This window comes from Anolis sagrei, chromosome 1, assembly GCF_037176765.1.
Source record: "Anolis sagrei isolate rAnoSag1 chromosome 1, rAnoSag1.mat, whole genome shotgun sequence".
NCBI classification, from domain to species: domain Eukaryota; kingdom Metazoa; phylum Chordata; class Lepidosauria; order Squamata; family Dactyloidae; genus Anolis; species Anolis sagrei.
In genome coordinates this window covers 143,102,326-143,122,453 of record NC_090021.1, presented here as the reverse complement: position 1 = coordinate 143,122,453, position 20,128 = coordinate 143,102,326, and the positions used below count along the sequence as shown (strand labels likewise).

General features: G+C 39.4%; 1 protein-coding gene across 1 annotated transcript in view; it reads right to left on the bottom strand.

The window, feature by feature from the left end:
• Positions 1-20,128, bottom strand: part of ESF1 (ESF1 nucleolar pre-rRNA processing protein homolog) — a 47,228-nt gene that overhangs the window by 22,658 nt on the left and 4,442 nt on the right. The window contains exons 3-8 of the mRNA XM_060786045.2: positions 19,366-19,775; positions 17,702-17,815; positions 15,821-15,921; positions 11,003-11,155; positions 7,850-7,964; positions 5,495-5,651 (exon numbers count right to left, since the gene is read on the bottom strand). Of these exons, the coding sequence (XP_060642028.2) occupies positions 5,495-5,651; positions 7,850-7,964; positions 11,003-11,155; positions 15,821-15,921; positions 17,702-17,815; positions 19,366-19,775 (1,050 nt within the window). The remainder of the gene's footprint in view (positions 1-5,494; positions 5,652-7,849; positions 7,965-11,002; positions 11,156-15,820; positions 15,922-17,701; positions 17,816-19,365; positions 19,776-20,128) is intronic.

Sequence of the window (20,128 nt, the reverse complement as noted above, 5' to 3'; positions counted from 1 at the left end):
CACAACGCAATGAATAAAACATCAGGAACATGTTAAAGAAAGGGCTGTGTATTTTCTATTAAAAGTGTATTTTTGAAAACATAATTAAATTCAAGAACTTTCCAGGTTGAAAATATACCAGCAAAACTCCAGTCTGGTCACACATCTTAAACCATGTTTCTCAACTGCAGTTAGGAGCGCACTTTTCATGTGGTTTGTGAGGCCGCAAAGAAAATACAGGAACATTCAGATTTCTTCCAGAACATTAACGTAACAATGCTAAATTAAAACTTCCTTCTCTAAGTTGATGTAGATATAAGAAATGAATGGGGTGAACAGAAAAGAGAATTAGTGAAGGGCTCTGGAGGGTGAGAGGTTGGCCTTTCTAGGTTTGACATAGATCCAGCTGGATGTTGGCTGAGCAAAAAGTCCTGCTGGCAGAGCAATGACAGGTTAATGCTGCTTGCCACTGCACAGCAGGGACCGACACAAGGATGAAAGGATCTCTGCTGGCAGAACAAGATCCTAGGTACTTTGTGAATATGAGTGGCACAAAAAGTCAAACCACAAGTGCTAGGCCTCCTCTGAGAACAATCTGATACAATAGGGTCCTGACCTCTGTCTACAAACTCTTTAACCGTGACATTTGTTTGCGGACACTACTTAATTTTCCCCTTTACAATCAAATGGATACTGTACTTTACTTTGTCAACTTCCCTAGTAGTCTACCATTTGGTACATTTAGCATTACATTTTTTTTCTTTATGACAAATTGTGTACTGCTCGGACAGGTTCCGGTATGAAAAATAAAGGGAACAGGTTGAGAATCCCTTATACTAAATGCTTGGGATCAGAAGTGTTATGTATTTCAGGGTTTTTTTTTCCAGATTTTGGATTAATTGCATGTTTGTATGTCTCCATATATATAAAGAGAGGGGGGGGGGATCTTAAAAGATAAAACCCAAGTCTAAATATGAAATTAGTAATACTTCATAAACAGTACATCTTAAATAGCCAGAAGGAAACTGTATACATAATATTTTTAAACTGTTTGTACATGACACAAAGTTTGTATAGACTTGACATCAGAAAGCACACATGTCACTATCTCAGCCACCCACGTGGATGATTTTGGAATGCCAGATGAGGGATGTTCAGACTGTCTTTACACAAAGACTCAACTGGATTGAGTATAACGTAAACATAAAATGCAAACAAAATGGATTGTGCCTTTAATTAAAAACCTAAACAAAGGCATGGAGATTGCTGCCCAAGGAATTAAATTAGGCTTATGTGGAGCCAGTCAGATTATATGTCCAGTACTGGCTACTCTGAAGGATTTTCGATGGAGGTCTTTCCCATCTGATGCTATCCAATTCTTCAAGAGATAGGAAAAAGTGAACATAGTACTTTTTGTGTGGAATTTGTGTGTTCAGTCACTCAGCTACAGATTCTGCTGGAAACTCTGCAGATCTATGCCCACTTTGTCCATCTATTTTATCTACAATCATACTATCTGCCAGCATGTACATTCCTGAAGCCTGTCTTAGAAACAATTACAAATAATTGTGTCTTTATTTATTTCATGTCAAAAGCATTGCATACATACATATAAAAATGATAAAAATAGAGGGAACACAAGTGGTTAAATAACTTTTGACCAAAAATGGGCATCAGAGACCGCATTGTCTTTAGCTTTAAACAATTCTCCGTCTGTGCATGAGGCAGGGCATTGTGGTCAAGCATACATATGCAGAGTTGTTTGTTCTGCTCCAGAGTGGCACAATGTGGAGGAGTCTTCTAGGTAGTGCAATTTTGCCAGGTTGTGCTTAATCTTTTGGTAATCTTATGCTCTGCAAAAGTGACATTGCACATTCTCACCACCAAAGGAAAACAAAATTTAGGGAGCTAAAGAATAGATATGACAGCAAGTGCAATTTGAGATAACAAAAGGGAATCATTGGAGATAAAGTGAATGCAGTCATACATATATGTAACTGGCCAACACAGTCAGTTTTTAACTATGAATTTTAAGTTCCTCTCCTGTGTTTACTGCATTTTACTTCGTTCTGTGTATTTTAATATATATGTCTCATAGAAATACATTTAATATATGCATTTTATATAATGCTTTATGAAGTGTTTTAACTATGTTGTGCTCTACTTCAAGCCCCAAGGAAAGGTGAGTAAGAAATAAAATTATTGTTGCTGTTATTATTTGATACAGAACAAGATTAGTACACAACAAACAAGAGCATTATGATGGCTTTTGTATTCGATCACACATCGGACATATCGGACAAGAGTCTAGGACTGTGTAATTTATTGGTGAATAATGTGTGCAGATCCAAGTAGGGTGGCCTTTTGCAGCTGGTAAATGGTAATTTTGTCACAGCCGATTGTTTTTAAGTGCAGGCCAAGATATTTAGGAACCGCATCCAGTGTGCCGATCACCACTGGGACCACCTTGACTGGCTTGTGCCAGAGTCTTTGCAGTCCTATCATTAAATCCTTATATCGTGTAAGCGTTTCCAGTAGCTTCTCATCAATTCTGCTATCACCTGGGATTGCAATATCGATGATCCATACTTTGCGCCCCCCCTCCCCCGATTGTGAGATCAGGAGTATTGTGCTCCAAAACTCTGTCAGTCTCATTTTGAAAGTCCCAGAGTAGTTTGACATGTTTATTTTGTGAAACTTTTTCAGGCTTATTGTTGTTATTATTATTGTCAGTTTTTTACATGGAAGCAGCCTACGTTGACGTTGAATGGCCTTCCCACTCACAGAAGAAAACGTTAGGATCCAAGCCCATTGATCAGATTCAACACTATGCATAAATACTGCAACTGCAGAACATTGTCTTACTGTCTTATGCATTGAACTTTTTAATCCACAGTGAGAACAGGAAATATATTCTGCCAACAGAGGGTCATCACTTAATTTACTTCATATTTTTTCCTATTACCACATTTTTGTCTCTTTTTGCCCCAAATCCCAGAAATAATACTTCTTCATCTACCAGAGATATAAACCTTACACTGCATCTCCTTTGCTATCCCTAAGGAACACAAGAAAGAGGGCTATGATTTCAAGAAAACTTAGTATTCCCTCATTGTCTGTGCTGCTAGCATTATTTCAACTGACAACACTGCCAAATAACTTGAGCCATAAAACACATACCAAATGTTATCCAAAAATTCAACTGGCAAGCTTGAAACTCTACAACCACAGGGTATTATATTTCTCTGGAATTGTATGATTTCAGGAGCTTAATTTCCAGAGAAATGAAATATTTCCATGAACAATAAGAACTTCAACTTATAAGAGCAGCCTTCCAATTCTTCCAAAGGCTCAAAGCAAACTCATTCCAGCCTGGACTCTGAGACCTCATCTATACAATGATGGTCAATATATATGAACCTGAACTGTTTCAGTTCAAAACCAGGAAAGCAATAACTTTTAGAATGTAAAACAATATGAAGACAGAGGGAAATATACAAGTATGCAAAAGACAGAAAACCCTAGGATAGGTATGTTGAGAACTAGCTGTTCACATTGTTGTGCTCATCCATCTTGTGTAGTCACATAAACTGTGTCTGCTAAATTCAAATTTCAAATGAATCGCAAAAAAATAAAATAGAAATATGGCAAGTTTTCAAATTCACTGCAATCATTGTAAAAACAATTGCTAGAATGTATTGTCGAAGGCTTTCATGGCCGGAATCACTGGGCTGTTGTAGGTTTTTTCGGGCTATATGGCCATGTTGTAGAGGCATTCTCTCCTGACGTTTCGTCTGCATCTATGGCAAGCATCCTCAGAGGCAGTGAGGCCACCACCTCACTACCTCTGAGGATGCTTGCCATAGATGCAAGCGAAACATCAGGAGAGAATGCCTCTACAACATGGCCATATAGCCCGAAAAAACCTACAACAGACCAATTGCTAGTATGTCTGATCAGATCTTTAGGCTTTTACTCCTTCTTTTCCCTGTCCTCTAAATTTTAAGAACGTACTTTGACTTCAACTGGTATTTTTTTGCTTGTTCCTAGACTTGTCTCTATAAATTGCAATATTTTTCTCCAAAAAAAAAACAAACTATGAGGGTTATCTGGAAAGTAAGATTACAAAACACGTAGCTCTTGCGGAGAATTTTTGCAGTGGAAGTTGGCCATGTAGCGGGAAGCCATGTAGCGGGAAGCCAGTGGAAGCGCAGTGCCATTCGTCAGTAGAACATTGACTGGCATTGTGGTGAAGGTTAGAGGTGAGTGTCCTCATTCTGTTTCCCTTCTGTCTGTCTCATGACATTGAGCATCCGCACACTGCTCATGCAACACAAGTGTTGACTTCATTTGGTTGAGATGTTGTAAGCCACCCCACTCACAGCCCTGATCTCACACCCAGTGACTATAACCTGTTCACTAAACTGAGTAGAAAATACTTTTCTGATGACAATGGGGTGAAAATCAAAGTGACGAACTGGCTGAAAAAGGCAGCATGAGACTTCTATGACACAGGCATCAAAAACTTGTCCCAAGGATGACAAAATGTATAGAACTGAATGATGATTATGTGGAAAAATAATGTAATACCTATTCTATAATCCATGTAAGTTTTATTAAAATATATTCATTCTTTGTATTTTTTTTTTAATCTTGTAACCTTACTTTTCAGATACCCCTCATATTATCCCACTATTTTCAATATACATGCTCCCAACTAAAGCGCGCATAGGATTATAGTCTTGTTGTCACTGACATTTAACTAGCCAACCAAAATTCACTGAAGTTCAGACATCATGGGGCTCTATTAGAACCAAAAGTGAACCTTTCTTGGCTGCAAATATTGTTGCACCCAAGAAAGGAAAGAAGAATCAGAAGGAGTTTGTCGAATAAAAATATGTGTGAGCTCACTCACACAGTGAGTCAAACTAGGTCTTGTGTCTATCTTCTGGGTTGGAAACTAGCCTGAATATTTTGCTTCCTTGGTGGATGGCCATTTTTATTAAGGAAAAAGGGAGTCTTAAAATTAGAAACAAACTCTTAATTTGCTGAACATTTAATTCTAAATTTCTTATTAAAATGGACAGCCTTGGAGAAAAGGTGATCTAGAAAACATTTCATTACAATTGTATTTAAATACAGTACTAGTCTCTCTATATGGGCACAGAGAAGACTGGGCAACTTGGAAGGTGCTGAACAGACTGCACTCTGGCACCACAAGATGCAGAGCCAACCTTAAGAAATGGGGCCACAAAGTGGAGTCCAAAACATGCGAGTGTGGAGAAGAGCAAACCACAGACCACCTACTACAATGCAACCTGAGCCCTGCCACATGCACAATGGAGGACCTTCTTATAGCAACACCAGAGGCACTCCAAGTGGCCAGCTACTGGTCAAAGGACATTTAGTATATTGCCAAGTTTTTAAACTGTGTGTTCCCACAAATACATCACAACTGTACCCTTGTTTTTCTCCTGATAGGATAAATAAGTATAGAGAAACTTTTCAGAAGTACCTTGCTGATGTTCCCCCTCCTCCTCCTCCTCATCGTCCTCCTCACTTGATGAAGCCAAGTAAGCCTGGAAGTCCATGTCCAGAAGTTCATCTTTTTTAAAAGTTCGGTTCAGGGAAGTCACCCTTTCATGATCTGTCTCATCCCATGTGATGTCTACCTAAGAGCAAAAATACACTTCTTAGTCATTTAACACTGTGGATACACATCTTTAACATCATATATACCATATTTCTTCAATTGTTTCACACTAATTTCAGTACCACTAACAGAAAAAAAAACCTCATGATTCTAAGATGCACTTCATTTTTAGAGATATTTAGATGGGAGAAAAGTGTTTCTCAGAATTAAAATAAAACACAGTAATTAAGCCTGGGTGGAGTTTTAGTCCCAAATTTGTTGAGCTGTTGCTGCAGCTCTAGCTTTTACTCAAACACTGGAGAAGATATTAGCAACTAGTATATGTTGATCTCTTCCTATTCCGCCCCCCTCCCCCCGGGCAAAGTTCAGGGCTTGCTGAAATTTCTGAATATTTTACCGACAGTTGGAAAAGCAATACAATCAGGTCGGAAACTCTACAGAAGAGGATAGCTGTGGTCTTTGGAGATGGATAAGAAGCAAGTCACTAGGATAGCACTCTAAGTGACCAGAAGGGGCTTTCCAGAGCATCTCCAATTACTGAGTCTTCTCCAGGCCTTAGCCACATTTATTCAACCATTTCACTTCAAAAGGAGTGGTTTGGAAGAAGGCTTTTATTTTAATATCAAAGCAGATATATTCATAATGCCATAACTGAATAACATATATTGCACTTAACAGTATAGTCCTCCATGTTTTCACTCAGGCAGAAAACATAGTGAGTTCAGTACTACCTATTTCCAAAGGACTATGGACTAGGCTAGACTGCAACCTTAGCCAATAAACCACTGCTAGCATTACATAAATCCTGTATTTAATATTTCAGAGCAATCTTGTGCAATTCTATCAGTTTGAATTAACCATTTAGAAAGGTTTTTAAAACAGTGGAAGGATTATGAAGTATTTTTTTAAAAGATGCCTCTGTTACAACATTTTGAAAGTTAGGGAAAAGTGAAATAAAAGGTTCATGAGATATTTAATTGAATCAGCACTCAAAACAAAGCCTGTACTTTCAATATAACACAATCAAATGATGGAAAACCCGAATATAAGAAGTTCAACAGAAATATCTGTCACAGTATGGTGGGTGCATATCTTGGAAACAGCTGCCAGGAAGAGTACGGAATGATGCCACTGGCCATTGCCTGTATCCATCCCAGACGAAATGAAAAGGACTATATGGTGGGATGGCAAGTTTGTTAAGGGCATCTAAAGTGTGCCAACAGCCAGAGAAGTGTCTTGGATGCCTGCTGTTTTACAAGGGGGTTTTGAAAATGGAGTTCTCTCCCCCATTTCTGTCTTCTATTAGGTACAATTGAGGAAAGCTTAGCAGGTGCTGAGTGTGAAATTAGCCCCTTCCTCTTCATCTCTGATTCACAAGGTAAATTCAAATACAGGTATTCCAAAACCAGGAAAAAAACCCTGAAAAACCTCTGCTCCCAGGCATTTCAGATAAGGGAGACTCAAAGTCTATCAGCTGTACAATTTTTAAAGATACACATAGGCATTTAAAAACAACAGAGACTTCTTCAACAATATCAATGAGCTAAGACATCATCATCATCATTATCATCATCTTTATTTATAGGCCGCTCTATCTCTCCAGAGGGACTCAGGATGGCTTCCAAGCAAAAAGGCAAACATTCAATGCCACTGGTAAGCAACACATAAATCAAAACATCATCACAGACATGACAAACATCATACAGCAAACTTAAATTTTCTCTAAACTCTTCAAAAATTGTTTTCACCTATAAACAGTATATATGGTTTAGAGAAGTCAGCAACTACAAATCAAGCACTTGTGACAGGAAATTAAGCTGTACTGTTTTGAAAGGCAAGAAATCTAGAAGGTACACTTCATGTCCAAATGTATTTGGAGGAATATATAGGTTTAACAGGCCTTTTCGAAATATCTAGCACCAAAAAAAGATGATAAAAAATGACTTTTAGAGCTCTCTTATCTTTTGCCAATATGTCAAATGCACACTCAAGACATCTGTCATGAGGTTATGAACTCACTTAAATCCAAGCACAAGTCATTCAACACTACAGTTTTCGAGAACCACACTTCTGCTTTTTGACAACTGCATCAATACAAATGGATTGTTTCCCCCTTCTATCTACACTGCAATCACTGTTGTACTTATACAATTTACAAATTAAGAACGCACAAAACTAAACAAGTCCCAAAGGGCTACAAAAACATTGTGAAGGTACCTTTGAAGTTGCCACAGCGGCAGATGTGAAGAACTTTGGTTTATAAGCAGCTCCGTCCACTTCTGAGGCCACGTCCTTTGGCTCATCATCAAATGCCACATCATCTGGAATAAATCTTAAAAGCCAAAGGGAAATGATTTATTATTGAAAAAGATATCACAAAGCTTCAAAGGAACAGAACTGATACGTCCAGCTTCTCTCTAATTAGGATTAGCTGTGAGAATACTAGGATGGAGAGAATGGGGAGTGTCTTTGACAAAATTGTTAGCCTATACTCTGCACAAGGGATGTCCTGCCAGCACCAGAATATTTCCAATGAAAAAAGGACGGGATTCCTATTATCGTCATCAATTAACCCCACGAACTTAGGAACAATCCTGCAGCAAGTTCAGAGCAGGAAGCCAATGAAGAAGAAAGAGGGGGCATAACTCAGTGAAAAGTCATCTGCTTTTAAAAAGGAACATGTACCAGGTGCCAAGAAAGACCTGTAACACGCCAAAGGTCCATGTTGCTATGGGAAAAACATCTTAGAATTAAGGATGGCCCATCCAGCTTTGAAAGTGGCCATCATGTGCCACTTTCAGAGATCCGTTTCATCCAGTTATGATGGGGCATCCAGGGAGAGGCGCAGTGGGAAAAGTATGGCCTTCCCTCTATGGATGGACAACTCCCACCCCCTTTAGCCAGTGTAGCAAATGATGAAAAATTAAGGGAGTGACAATCCAAAAGTATTTAAAAGGGCCACGCATTCTTCACCCTTACTTTAAAGCAATAGGCAGTAGAACTACCGTCTATCAGATTTTCCAGTGTTTCATAGGCATCTCAGAAATCTGGGTTCAACCTCAGTTTGTGCCAATCATTGTATTGCAAGGGACAGGAAGTGAAAACCATCTGGCTGCAGTATCTGCAAACAGTGACAGTTTTATGGAAATATTCAAAACTATTTAACCTACTGATGCCTCAATTAATGTAATTTCATTGGTATATCTATTTTTATTTTTGAAATTTACCAGTAGCAGCTACATTTTCCACCCTCTGCTTATACTCGAGTCAATATGTTTTCTCTGGTTTTTTTTGTGATAAAATTAGGTGCTTCGGCTTATATTTGGGTCGGCCTATACTCAAGTATATACGGTAGGTCTTTGGCCTTATGTGGCAACTTATGAGGACTATAAACGGCTGCGATTTATTCAACCAATTTTAGTTTTTATAAATTGTATTAATGTTCAATCTGCCTTGATAATATTCCTTTATATTTTATGGTTTTTAGCATCCTTAACCACATCCAGGTGAGATGAGAGGCACTTCCATTATATTCTACCTAACCAAATGCTTAAGGCCCAGGTCAATTTTTCAAAATGTATCCATAATTAACATCTAGTTTTCACTATATAACGTTAAGAAATTGAAAAAAAAAACAGAGAAAGATGCAATAGATAACATGTCAACTGCAGCAAGATTACTGATAGCAAAGAATTGGAAAGGTAAAATAAATATACCGTATATACTCGAGTATAAGCTAACCCGAATATAAGCCGAGGCACCTAATTTTACCACAAAAAACTGGGAAAATATATTGACTCGAGTATAAGCCACGGTTAGGAAATGCAGCAGCTACTGGTAAATTTCAAAATAAAAATAGATACAATACAATTACATTAATTGAGGCATCAGTACGTTAAATGTTTTGAATATTTACATAAAACTATAATTTAAGATAAGACTGTGGAACTCTGATTAAACCATTAATCTAACCTTCTTCAATGTAAATGTGCTTGCATATCATTCCAATAAAAATAGAGTAAAGAAATAAATATAATACTACTAGTACTAATAATAGAGTAAAATAATGGAAATGTAATAATAACAGTAATAATAGAGTAAAATAATAAACATAATAAAAAACAATAATAAAGTAGAATGATCAATGTAACAACAACAACAACAACAACAATACATTTATTATGTATTTCTAACAGGGTAAAATAATAAATAACCTTGTCTCGAATATAAGCCGAGCGGGACTTTTTCAGCCTAAAAAAAGAGCTGAAAAACTAGGCTTATACTCGAGTATATACAGTAACTATGGAAACTAGAAATAAAGAATAAACTGACATGTAGGTTAAGGGTTAGGAAAGGGGTATGGAAGGAAAATGACTTTGATGAAGTTGGGGAAAATTTATTGAGAACTGCTTAAAAGAAGTAGATGGGAAATTACCTCCACAAAAAGAAATGGTATTTTGGAAAGAGAATGTAAATTGAAGTGGCTCGGAAAGGGTTCACAAAGGTGAACAAAAAAAAGTATACAAGATATATATACATTTATAGTTGATGTAATGAATTGAGTATGGAATACAAGAGTATTGAAGGTATTGATGTATTCTAAGAAAATCAATAAAAATATATATTAAAAAAGTAACATGTAGTTTGCCAGGAAAAAGCCTAAGAAGCCTAAAAGAGGTTTCCTCCTCAAAGTGTAAAACTGACAAAGGGTGGGAGGAAGGCACCTAGCTGCTGCACACTGCCCATCCTGCCTTACACTATATATGGGAAGAAGCTTAAAGATACAAATATAGAACTATAGAAAATCCCATGTTTATTATTAGATGGCTTTAAAAAGGGAAGAACTTATCCTTGGTGAGTTCTTACTGTCCCTCTCATTTCTATAGCTTTAGGTTATGAAGCAACAGGAAATCTAGGCAAAGAGTGTTGTCAACACTTACACATCAATTTTCCAGCATGGCATTGTCTCTTAAAATGCATTTTAAATTCATCTTTGGATTATCTAAATAAGTCCACATTTCACCTGAGGTGTGGGGGCTGCAAGGATACCTCGAATTAATCCCATTATTTCAGCATGGGCAAGATAAGGAGAACCCTTCTTTAAATACATTCTTCATGAATTTGTTACATTTATAACACATTCTTCTACTAAGAAGTTAAAAGTGGTATATGTGAATCTCTTCCACCTTTTATTGTTCCCAATACCAGTATGAGAAGCATTGGCCGAAAGCCACTAAGTAAGGATTTGAATGTGAGCCCCTTTAGTCCTAGCCTAATACTCTTACTAATACGCAACACTGGTCCTCAGACTACTAAATAATATTAAGCTACATATTTTAGAAACAGGGTAGTAATGACAAAACACCATACCTGAGGTCAACAAAAGAACAGCTGCTTTCAAATTCGAGTCCATCACACTCTTCATAGATCTTATTAGCTGTTTCAGAAGAGTCGCATTCTACTACTGCATAGAAATATCTCAGTCGTTTGAACTGATAATCTCTCAGTTTCTCCTTATAAACACTGTAGTAAAACAGGAAGAGTCAAGTATTGTTACAGAAGCAAAAGAACAATTCAAGCACCAAAGGACCATCTAATTCCCTCACTGTCCATATGACAGAGTAAGAACATATAATATCATTACCCGGGCACTCTGACCAACATGGCAGACACTGTCCTCCTGACAGGGCAGTAATAAAAGGAGAACCTATTTTGGTGTGTGGAATCTTTCACACACTTTTTATCATGAGCTACATTAGCCGTGGCTTCTTGGTGTTGAAGGTCAAAACATTTAGAACAGTGGTTCTCAACCTGTGGGTCCCCGGGTTTTTTGGCCTACAACTCCCTGAAATCTCAGCCAGTTTACTAGCTGTTAGGATTTCTAGAAGGCCAAAACATCTGGGGACACACAAGCTGAGAACCACTGATCTATAGCCAACTGTCTCTCCACCTAACCAACTTTAGACCTGGAGTGTCAAACTTATTTTCATCGAGGCCAACACCAGCCTTATGGTTGCCTTCAAAGAGCCGTTGAATCCATGGATGGTGAATCAGTGGATAGAGGGGGCCAGCTATATTTTTTTACATAATGATTGGTGCTCTTTAGTTTTAACCCAATTTGGGTCTCCAGATGTCATTGAACAACAACTCCCATCATCTTTGATTATCTGCAGGGGATAACAGGAATTGCAACTCAATCGCACTTATTGTTCTGAAGTTGGGGAGAGACTAGATAACATTTTAAAGTCAGACATGATATTCACAAGCCTTTTGTCTAAATTAGAAACCAACTATCCTCACTAAACAGCCTTCCTGATGTTACTGTATCACGATTTCCATCAACTCTAGTCATGACATCTACAGAAGCTGTAGTTCAGCATCTGAAGGGCTATATAGAATGGCATGGCAGTCAGATTGAACCTGCAGGTTTTGACACATGTGCTTTAGACATTAGGTAGCTTATCTCAATACAGACATGCTGGACTTGTGGGCCCTGAATCCATGATTTCCATCAACTGGGGATCATCACATCTGATACATAAAATTGTGGCAACATAACCATGTCCAGGCTGAAGCATTCATGCACATATTGCTGCAATCTAATAGTATGGAATTTGATCATTCACCTTACTAAACATTTTGTGTGGGATCCTGGCATCAAATCCGGAAGACAGATCCAGAGGACCCACTGAACTCACCACATACCTTGCATGCACACAGACCTCAAACCTAGCACAGATTTTTGAGATGGAACTTATAGTTTCCAACATACAAAGACTTACTCCCATTACACCTGACAGCCTAATATGTATCCAGAGGGATCCCTTTTCCTTTCAGAAATTGCATCCTAGCAGTTAAAACAGTGTTTAAAACAGAGCTTCCAGAGCTCCTAGTGGCGCGCTGAGTTAAAACCTTGTGCCAGTAGGACTGCTGACCAAAAGGTTGGCAGTTCGAATCTGGGAAGTAGGTGAGTTGCTGTCTGTCAGCTCCAGCTTCCCATGCGGGGACATGAGAGAAGCCTCCCACAAAATGGTAAAACATATGGGCGCCCCCTGGGCAACGTCCTTGCAGATGGCCCATTCCCTCACATCAGAAACAGCTTGCAGTTTCACAAGTTGCTCCTGACATGGAAAAAAAAACAACAACAAAAAACAGGGCTTCCTACACAGTAATTTTTGAAATTCGGTTTCCTCTCTTTTCCTTGCTAAAGATACATTATGTTATCATACTGCTATAAAATTAAACTATTGTATCTCTGAAATTGTAAGATTTCATAGATTGTAAGATGTTCCCTAATTTCAGTCCCACTACCACCAAAAACACATAAGACACATTTGTGCTTTTAAGACACACTGCATTTTTAGAAATATTTATATAGGGAAAAAGTGAGTCTTTGAATTGAAGAAACTCAGGAACATAGACTTTTAGTACTAAACTGATCACATACATAATTGCTATAATACTGGTGTTTGTTCACCTACAGATGGAAACAAGGTTCCATCTAGTGGTGGAAACTGTATGGAAGCATAAACAGCCAGTCCCTGGGTTACAAACATCCGACTTACAAGAAGTGAGAGAAATCTACCCCTCGGAAACGGAAATCACTCCTGAGTCTTTATAGCCTTAACCCTCAGTTTTTCCTTGCTGTTTTTTAGGTATTTTGCCAATTTTTTCATGAAATTTGAAATTAATTTTTCACTAGATTTTGTCTTTTTCCAAATTGTGAGGGAAATCCAATTCATCTAATTCCTTTCTCAGTGTTTCAGTCAGGTTCTGTGTTTGTACCCTAAGCTTGATCTGTTGTTGGGCTTGGAGGTCCTTTATTTTCTGGATTTTATTTTGTCTATCTGCATACAATCTCTCTTTAGTTAGCCTGTGTTTGAGGATGCAATGTCCTCTGACCACAACCCTTGCTGCGTCCCAAATTGTACTCACCTAGGATGAACCGCTATTTTCTTGAAAGTAATATCTAATTTGCTTGGCCATATATTCGCTATCTTCCTTTCTCCCTGTAATTATACTATTATATTTCCACACCTTATTTCTTTTTCCCCCTACTAATTTCTAATTCCATTATTATTGGAGTGCATAGACACTGAGAACTGAGAAGCCCTGGCCCTTGAGCGCTCCAGCTGAAGGTCAGCTGTGACCAGCAGTGCTGCAGAATTCGAGGAGGCACGAGTGGAGGGTGAAAGAGAGAAACGTGTCAGGAGGAAGGCGCGTCAAGCCAACCCTGACCGGGACCGCCTTCCACCTGGAAACCAATGCCCTCACCGCGGAAGAAGATGCAGAGCAAGAATAGGGCTCCACAGCCACATACGGACCCACAGGGAAACCCATGATGGAAGACCATCTTACTCGTCCAACGAGGGATCGCCTAAGTAAGTAAGTGGAGTGTAACCTGAGAGCCTATTGGAGTAGTGTCAATTCCCACAACCCCCCACCCACAAACCTGGTCATGGGGGTTCTGTGTGCCAAATGTGGTCCAGCTCCATTGTCAGTGGGGATCAAAGTGCTGTGCCTTGATGCAGGGTGAACTGCAACATACCTTTAAAAGAAAGTTCAGCTAAAGATAACAGCACTTGGGCCAGAGAGGAGGAGAACATGGTGCATGAAAATGCCTCTAGGAGCTCCTCAATAATACATAAGGAGCTACAAAAACGGCAATAGGATTTTACAAGCCAATCAAATAATGCTGCAAATTGCTCACACTGAAATAAATAAGGGCAAATGGAATGCATTTAGAGCTATCAGAACTTCTTTGAGCCAGCTATTACACAACTACAACTTCCATCATGTGGAGTCAGTCCCCCAACTCCCTCCAGTATGTCTGTTTACTGTGCACTATAGGAAAGGGTAGGAAAGGGTTAAGGGAGAGGCAGTAGGTGGGGGGGGGGGGTGTCATGCAAATTCCATGCCAATGGAGAGAGAAAGGAACACTGGGATGCGGCACTCACTATAACCTGCAATGTCATTGGAGGGAGTGCTTTTGGAGGCCCCTAAGCACTGTGGGTTATAGCTGTTTGTGGAGGAGGGAAGCTATCTGTGTAAGTGGATACCCCTACCATATACACACATACAGACTTTCATTTTTTATTATGTGTATAGACTAGCTTAGATACCCGGTGATGCCCAGGTGTCCAAGGCCCGCCCTCCCCCCTGCTTTTATCTCATATTTCTCTTTCCTTCTCCTCATACTTTTCCACTTTTCTTGTGGCCCTTTTTTTTCTTCGTTCCCTGCAAACACGTCACCTTTATTTCTTAGTGACATCACAGAGAGCTAGCACCTAGCAACAGCCAATCTAGTGGCATCACAAAGAGCCACTGGATTGTCACCTAGAAACAGAATTTGTGGTACAAAAAGACAAACTTTTATGTAGACAGAAAATTGGAAGGTTCCTCTTTTCCTTAAGAGGGAAAATGAAAGCTCAAGGTTCACTGTGGTTCACTTATGAAGAGGAAAATAATGGTTTCCCTATTATGCCTTGATCAGACTGTCATATGAAACATGATCAACATAGTAAATGAGGAGTGGGTAAGTGCAGCAGGTCCAGAGACCAGTTTTCTGCCCTGTACCTTTTGAGTCTGCACAGATCACCAAAAAAAAAAAAAAAAAGGAGAAAGAAAAAACAATCTGAAGTGGACTGAAATATTACAGGTTTTTTTTTTTTATGTTCCAGTGCCGAGACCACTTTAACTGCCATGGCTCAACACTATGGAATCCTGGATTTTGTAATTTTGTGAGGCACCAGCACTCTTTGGCAGGGAAGGCAAAACTCAAATTCCCATTTCACAGTATTGAGCTATGGCAATTAAAGCCGTTTCAAGCTACTTTAATTCTACAGTGTAGATGCACCTATAGTCATGCTTACAAAATTCACTAAAACGTTTTCAATCAATCATAACTAAATCAATGCCCCGCTGATTTTCAACAAGTTTAAGGAAGATGTATTCTGGATTATGACTATGACCTATTATGAGTTCATAATAGGTTCCTAGAAACTTGATGCACAAGGAAGTGGGAACAGATAAGCCATGACTTCAAGGCACATAACAATAACAAAGTAGGGAAGACATGTTTATGATGCAAATTATGTTTTAAAGCTTTTCATTTCTTTGGGCTATGAAGACTAAATGTGGACAGGGTTGTGAGCTCACAAGGACAAACATTTCACAAACATTAAATACCTGTCCTTCTCTGTGACGTTCTCAGGAAGGCTTAACAATTCTGTTGGTCCGCTCACTGCTTCTTCTTTCATTCTAGCTTTTCCAAACTCTGAAGGATAAATCTAGAAACCATCAAAAAGGTACATGAAACTATGTCAGAGCAATATGGACAAAGGTTTTCAATATACATTATTTCTGCTGTCTTTTTCACAAACCCAAATGACTAGGACAGGATTGGAGAAGGACTCAAAGTAAAACTAATTTTGAAGAAGGCATCTCTGGATTTCTCGGTATTAAACAACTACCGGCCTATTTCTAACCTCCACTTCTCAGGCAAGGTTCTGGAGAATGTGGTATCCTCTCAAATCCAGGAATTCTTGGATGAAACTGATTCTCTTGATTCATCCCAGTCTGGTTTTAGGCCTGGTCACAGAAGACAGCTTTGGTCGCCTTGGTGAATAACCTGTGCAGAGTTTGACAGGGGGAGTGTGTCCATGTTTGTTTTCTTGGATATCTCAACGGCTTTCGATGCCATCGACCATGGTATCCTTCTGGGGCAGCTCTCCAGAATGGGTCTTGCACTGTAGTGGCTCTGCTCCTTCCTGGAGAATTGCATCCAGTTGGTGAAGCTGGGGGACACCTGCTCAGATTCCTAGTCTTTGACCTGTGGGGTCCCGCAAGGTTCCATTCTATCTCCCATGCTTTTTAACATCTACATGAAACCGCTGGGAGAGGTCATCCGGAGTTTTGGAGTTTGGTGCTATCTGTATGCAAATGACACACAACTCTACTACTCCTTTCCATCTAACTCCAAGGAAGCCCATTGGATCCTGGACCAGTGCCTGGCTGCTGTGATGGATTGGATGAGGGCTAACCAGCTGAAGCTTAATCCATACACAATAGAGGTCCCCCTGGTTAGTTGTGAGGCCGATTGGAGTATAGGATGGCTACCCGTATTCGACGGGGTTACACTCCCAGAGGACACAGGTCTGCAGTCTGGAGTTCCTCCTGGATGCAGCACTGATGCTTGAAACTCAGGTGCCGGCCTTGGTTGGGAGGGCCTTCGCACACTTAAAGCTTGTGTGCCAGATGCGACCATATGTTGAGAAACCAGATTTGGCCACAGTGGTCCATTCCTTAGTTACATTAAGATTGGATCACTGTAATGCACTCTCCATGGGCCTGCCTTTGAAGACAACTTGGAAACTGCAATTGGTACAAAGATCGGCAGCCAGACTACTAACTAGAGTTGGCTATAGGGAGCATACAATGCCCCTATTAAAACAGCTCCATTGGCTACCGATAACTTTCTGGTCTCCAAGTGCAGATTACCTATAAAGACCTAAATGGTTTGGGCCCCGCCTATCCTTGTGACCGCATCTACCCCAGGTACCTGAGTGAGCATTAAGATCTTCGGGAGGCCCTACTCGTGGTGCCACCACCATCACAAGTGTGGTTAGTGGGGACCAAGAGAGAAGGCCTTCTCGGTGGTGGCCCCCCAGCTTTGGAACGCTCTTCCTAGGGAGATTAGGCAGGCCTCCACGCTATCCTCCTTCCATAGGGATTTGAAGACTTGGATATTTAAACAAGTCTTTGAGAATGTAAACACAATTAATGACATGGCACTGCACTTTCATCTTATGCCCTTGTTCCCTAGCTACAATTTGCACTATCCTATTCCCTTGTCTTATTTACAATTTGGCCATGTCTCACGGCAGTTGTCACCATAGATTATTGGGCATTGATCTGAGTTTTTAAATTGTTGTTTTTATATGCTATTGGTTTTACTTTTTTGAATTGTACTGTGTGTTTATTTTATCAGTTGTTTTTAGGCACTTAGTGTCTACAAATCTCATAGCAAAGACAGTTAAGGTCATTTTGATGGTTAAAATAAGTACTTACCTTCACAGAAAAAATAACACCACCTTTGGGCACAAATGAATTGAATAAAGCTAATAGATCCTTGGCTTTCAGTCGATCCCAATCCATGTTGCAAACCGCCAATCTGCATGTGATCTGTGTAAAGGGAGGAAACAGGTTCTTTAACCACACATTTTATAACAAACAATGTCTAACCTTTATGAGCAAGTTCTCCAGCTCTTTTGAACTGTAACTTGACCCCACTTTAAGGCAACATAAACTTATCAAAGCATGATCTCCATGCCTAATAACCACAGTCATATTACTTGCCTTTCCCTGTGGCCTGACGCAGAGTACAACATTGTGTTCTAAGTAAATCAAACATTTTGTTAGAAATCTAAATTTCTGTACAGCACGGGAACCAGGGAGCTCACAGTCCAATCTGATCAAATATTCCGTCATAGAGAATGACTGAAAAATAAGGTCATCAAGCCACAGCTTGACCTTATGTGTCCAGCAAAGATATTCTAATAAGACTAGGTCCCTCTCCTTCACCTTGGAATTCTTGCTTGACCAGAAACATCACAAGATGTAAATGTATTGGTATAGTTTAGAAAATGTGAGTATGTCTGCATAGCTGATGAAAGAACAAATCAACAGCACTTCTCCCAAGTTTGTTCTGAATTCAAGGATGTAGTTAACAAAATAATAAGTTAACAAAATAACTTAGAAATACGTATCAAGAGCAAAAGGTTTCAGTTTCTGGAAGTTCAAATAAGTTCAATTTGTTAATTGCATCAATACACATGTGTGTGCACACCCTCAAATCACACAATCCTTTCCATTTTAATGGGAAAGTTCTTTCAAGTTGGGAGTTTTAAAAAAATGGCCTTTGCTATAAGTGTTCATAGTTACTTTTGGTGTCTACTGTCACAATGGTGGAATTGTTTAGTATGTTTTTAAAATTCTACCAGCTGATGACATGAATTTGTCTCCCTCATCAAGGAATAAAAAGTTGCAAAGGCATGTTGCTGGCAAAAGCACTGGTTCAACTAGACCAGTAGTTCTCAACCTTTGATCCTCCAGGGATTTTGGACTTCAGATCCCATAATTCCTAATAGCTGGTAAACTGGCTGGGATTTCTGGGAGTTGAAGTCCAAAACACTTGGAGGACCAAAGGTTTAGAACCACTGTTCTAGATTTCAGCAATGCAGAGGTGCAGATGAAACCTCACGGTCAAAGCCATTTGTTACACATGGAGTCTATCCACTTGGTATTATTTAGTGTGCAATTCTGTGCACATTTGTCTGCCACCAAATCCCCCTGAACTTAACAGAGCTTTCTTCTGAGTAGACATTCATAATGTTTAATTACCATAGGTCTGCTGTGGCCCAAGTTGAAACTGTATGAGAGCTACCTGAGTAAGTACCAACAGGATTTATAATAAACATTGTTAGGATTGGTAAAGGAGGGGGGAGATGAAATAAAAGGTATTTAGCATGCTGAAGAACTATTGAAATCATAAATTATACAGTTACCACTTTTATAATTCTTTAAGCTAGAGGTAGGGATGTTGGTTCAAAAGTGCTGCTGAAATAAAACTCCTATCAACCTGCCCACTTACCATGCTGGATAGGATGATCTAAAATGTCAGCCAATTACACCTGGATGGTATAATGGGTTGCCCACCCTTCTAGAAACATTACCTCATCTGCACGAGGGGCATCTTTAGTGAGTTCTCCCCATCTATGTATAATTTCTGCTTCTTTTGGAAATAACTCTGTCATATCATCTTCCTCTTCCTCCTCGGAGCTAGTTTCAACGTTGCCTTTCCCCCTCGCCAAATCTGGCCCACTGTCACTTTCATCACCATCTGTGCCACTTTCTTCTCCAGTCTCTTCCTCTTCTTCATCGGAATCACTTTCTTCCATCATTTCTCCATCATCTCCCAAATCACTTTCCTCTTCCAGGTCTCCACTCTCTTCTGACTCTTCTTCCTCTTCAGTTTCTCGGCTGTGTTCCGACTCTTCAAGGTCAGAGTTTTCCTCATTTTTGCAAGTTTTGTTTTTTAAACCTTTTTCATTGGCAGGACTGACAGAAGAATCATTTTCCTTTGCTAAATGAAGGTGGAAAAACAGAGTGTTTAGCAGACGTGCACAATACTATTTGTCCAAACCAGGGATGGGCAACTGGGAAATACTAGGGAGGGAATTTTCCCCACAGGACAGCTGGGATGGCTATAATTCTCCACTGCATCAAGCCACATAAAGAAAAGAAATTCCGTCCTCTAATGGTCTTTAACCTGTTTGTGGATCATTTCTTGGCATTATTTCAGGCTCAGGAAAGACCTTCTAAAAAAAGAGGAAGTAAGTGGATATTACTTCCTGTTTCAGGGAAAGATCTTCTTGGATTTAAATGCAGCAAAACACCGCTGTGACCCCTAAAAGTATTTGGGGAGGAGTCACAACA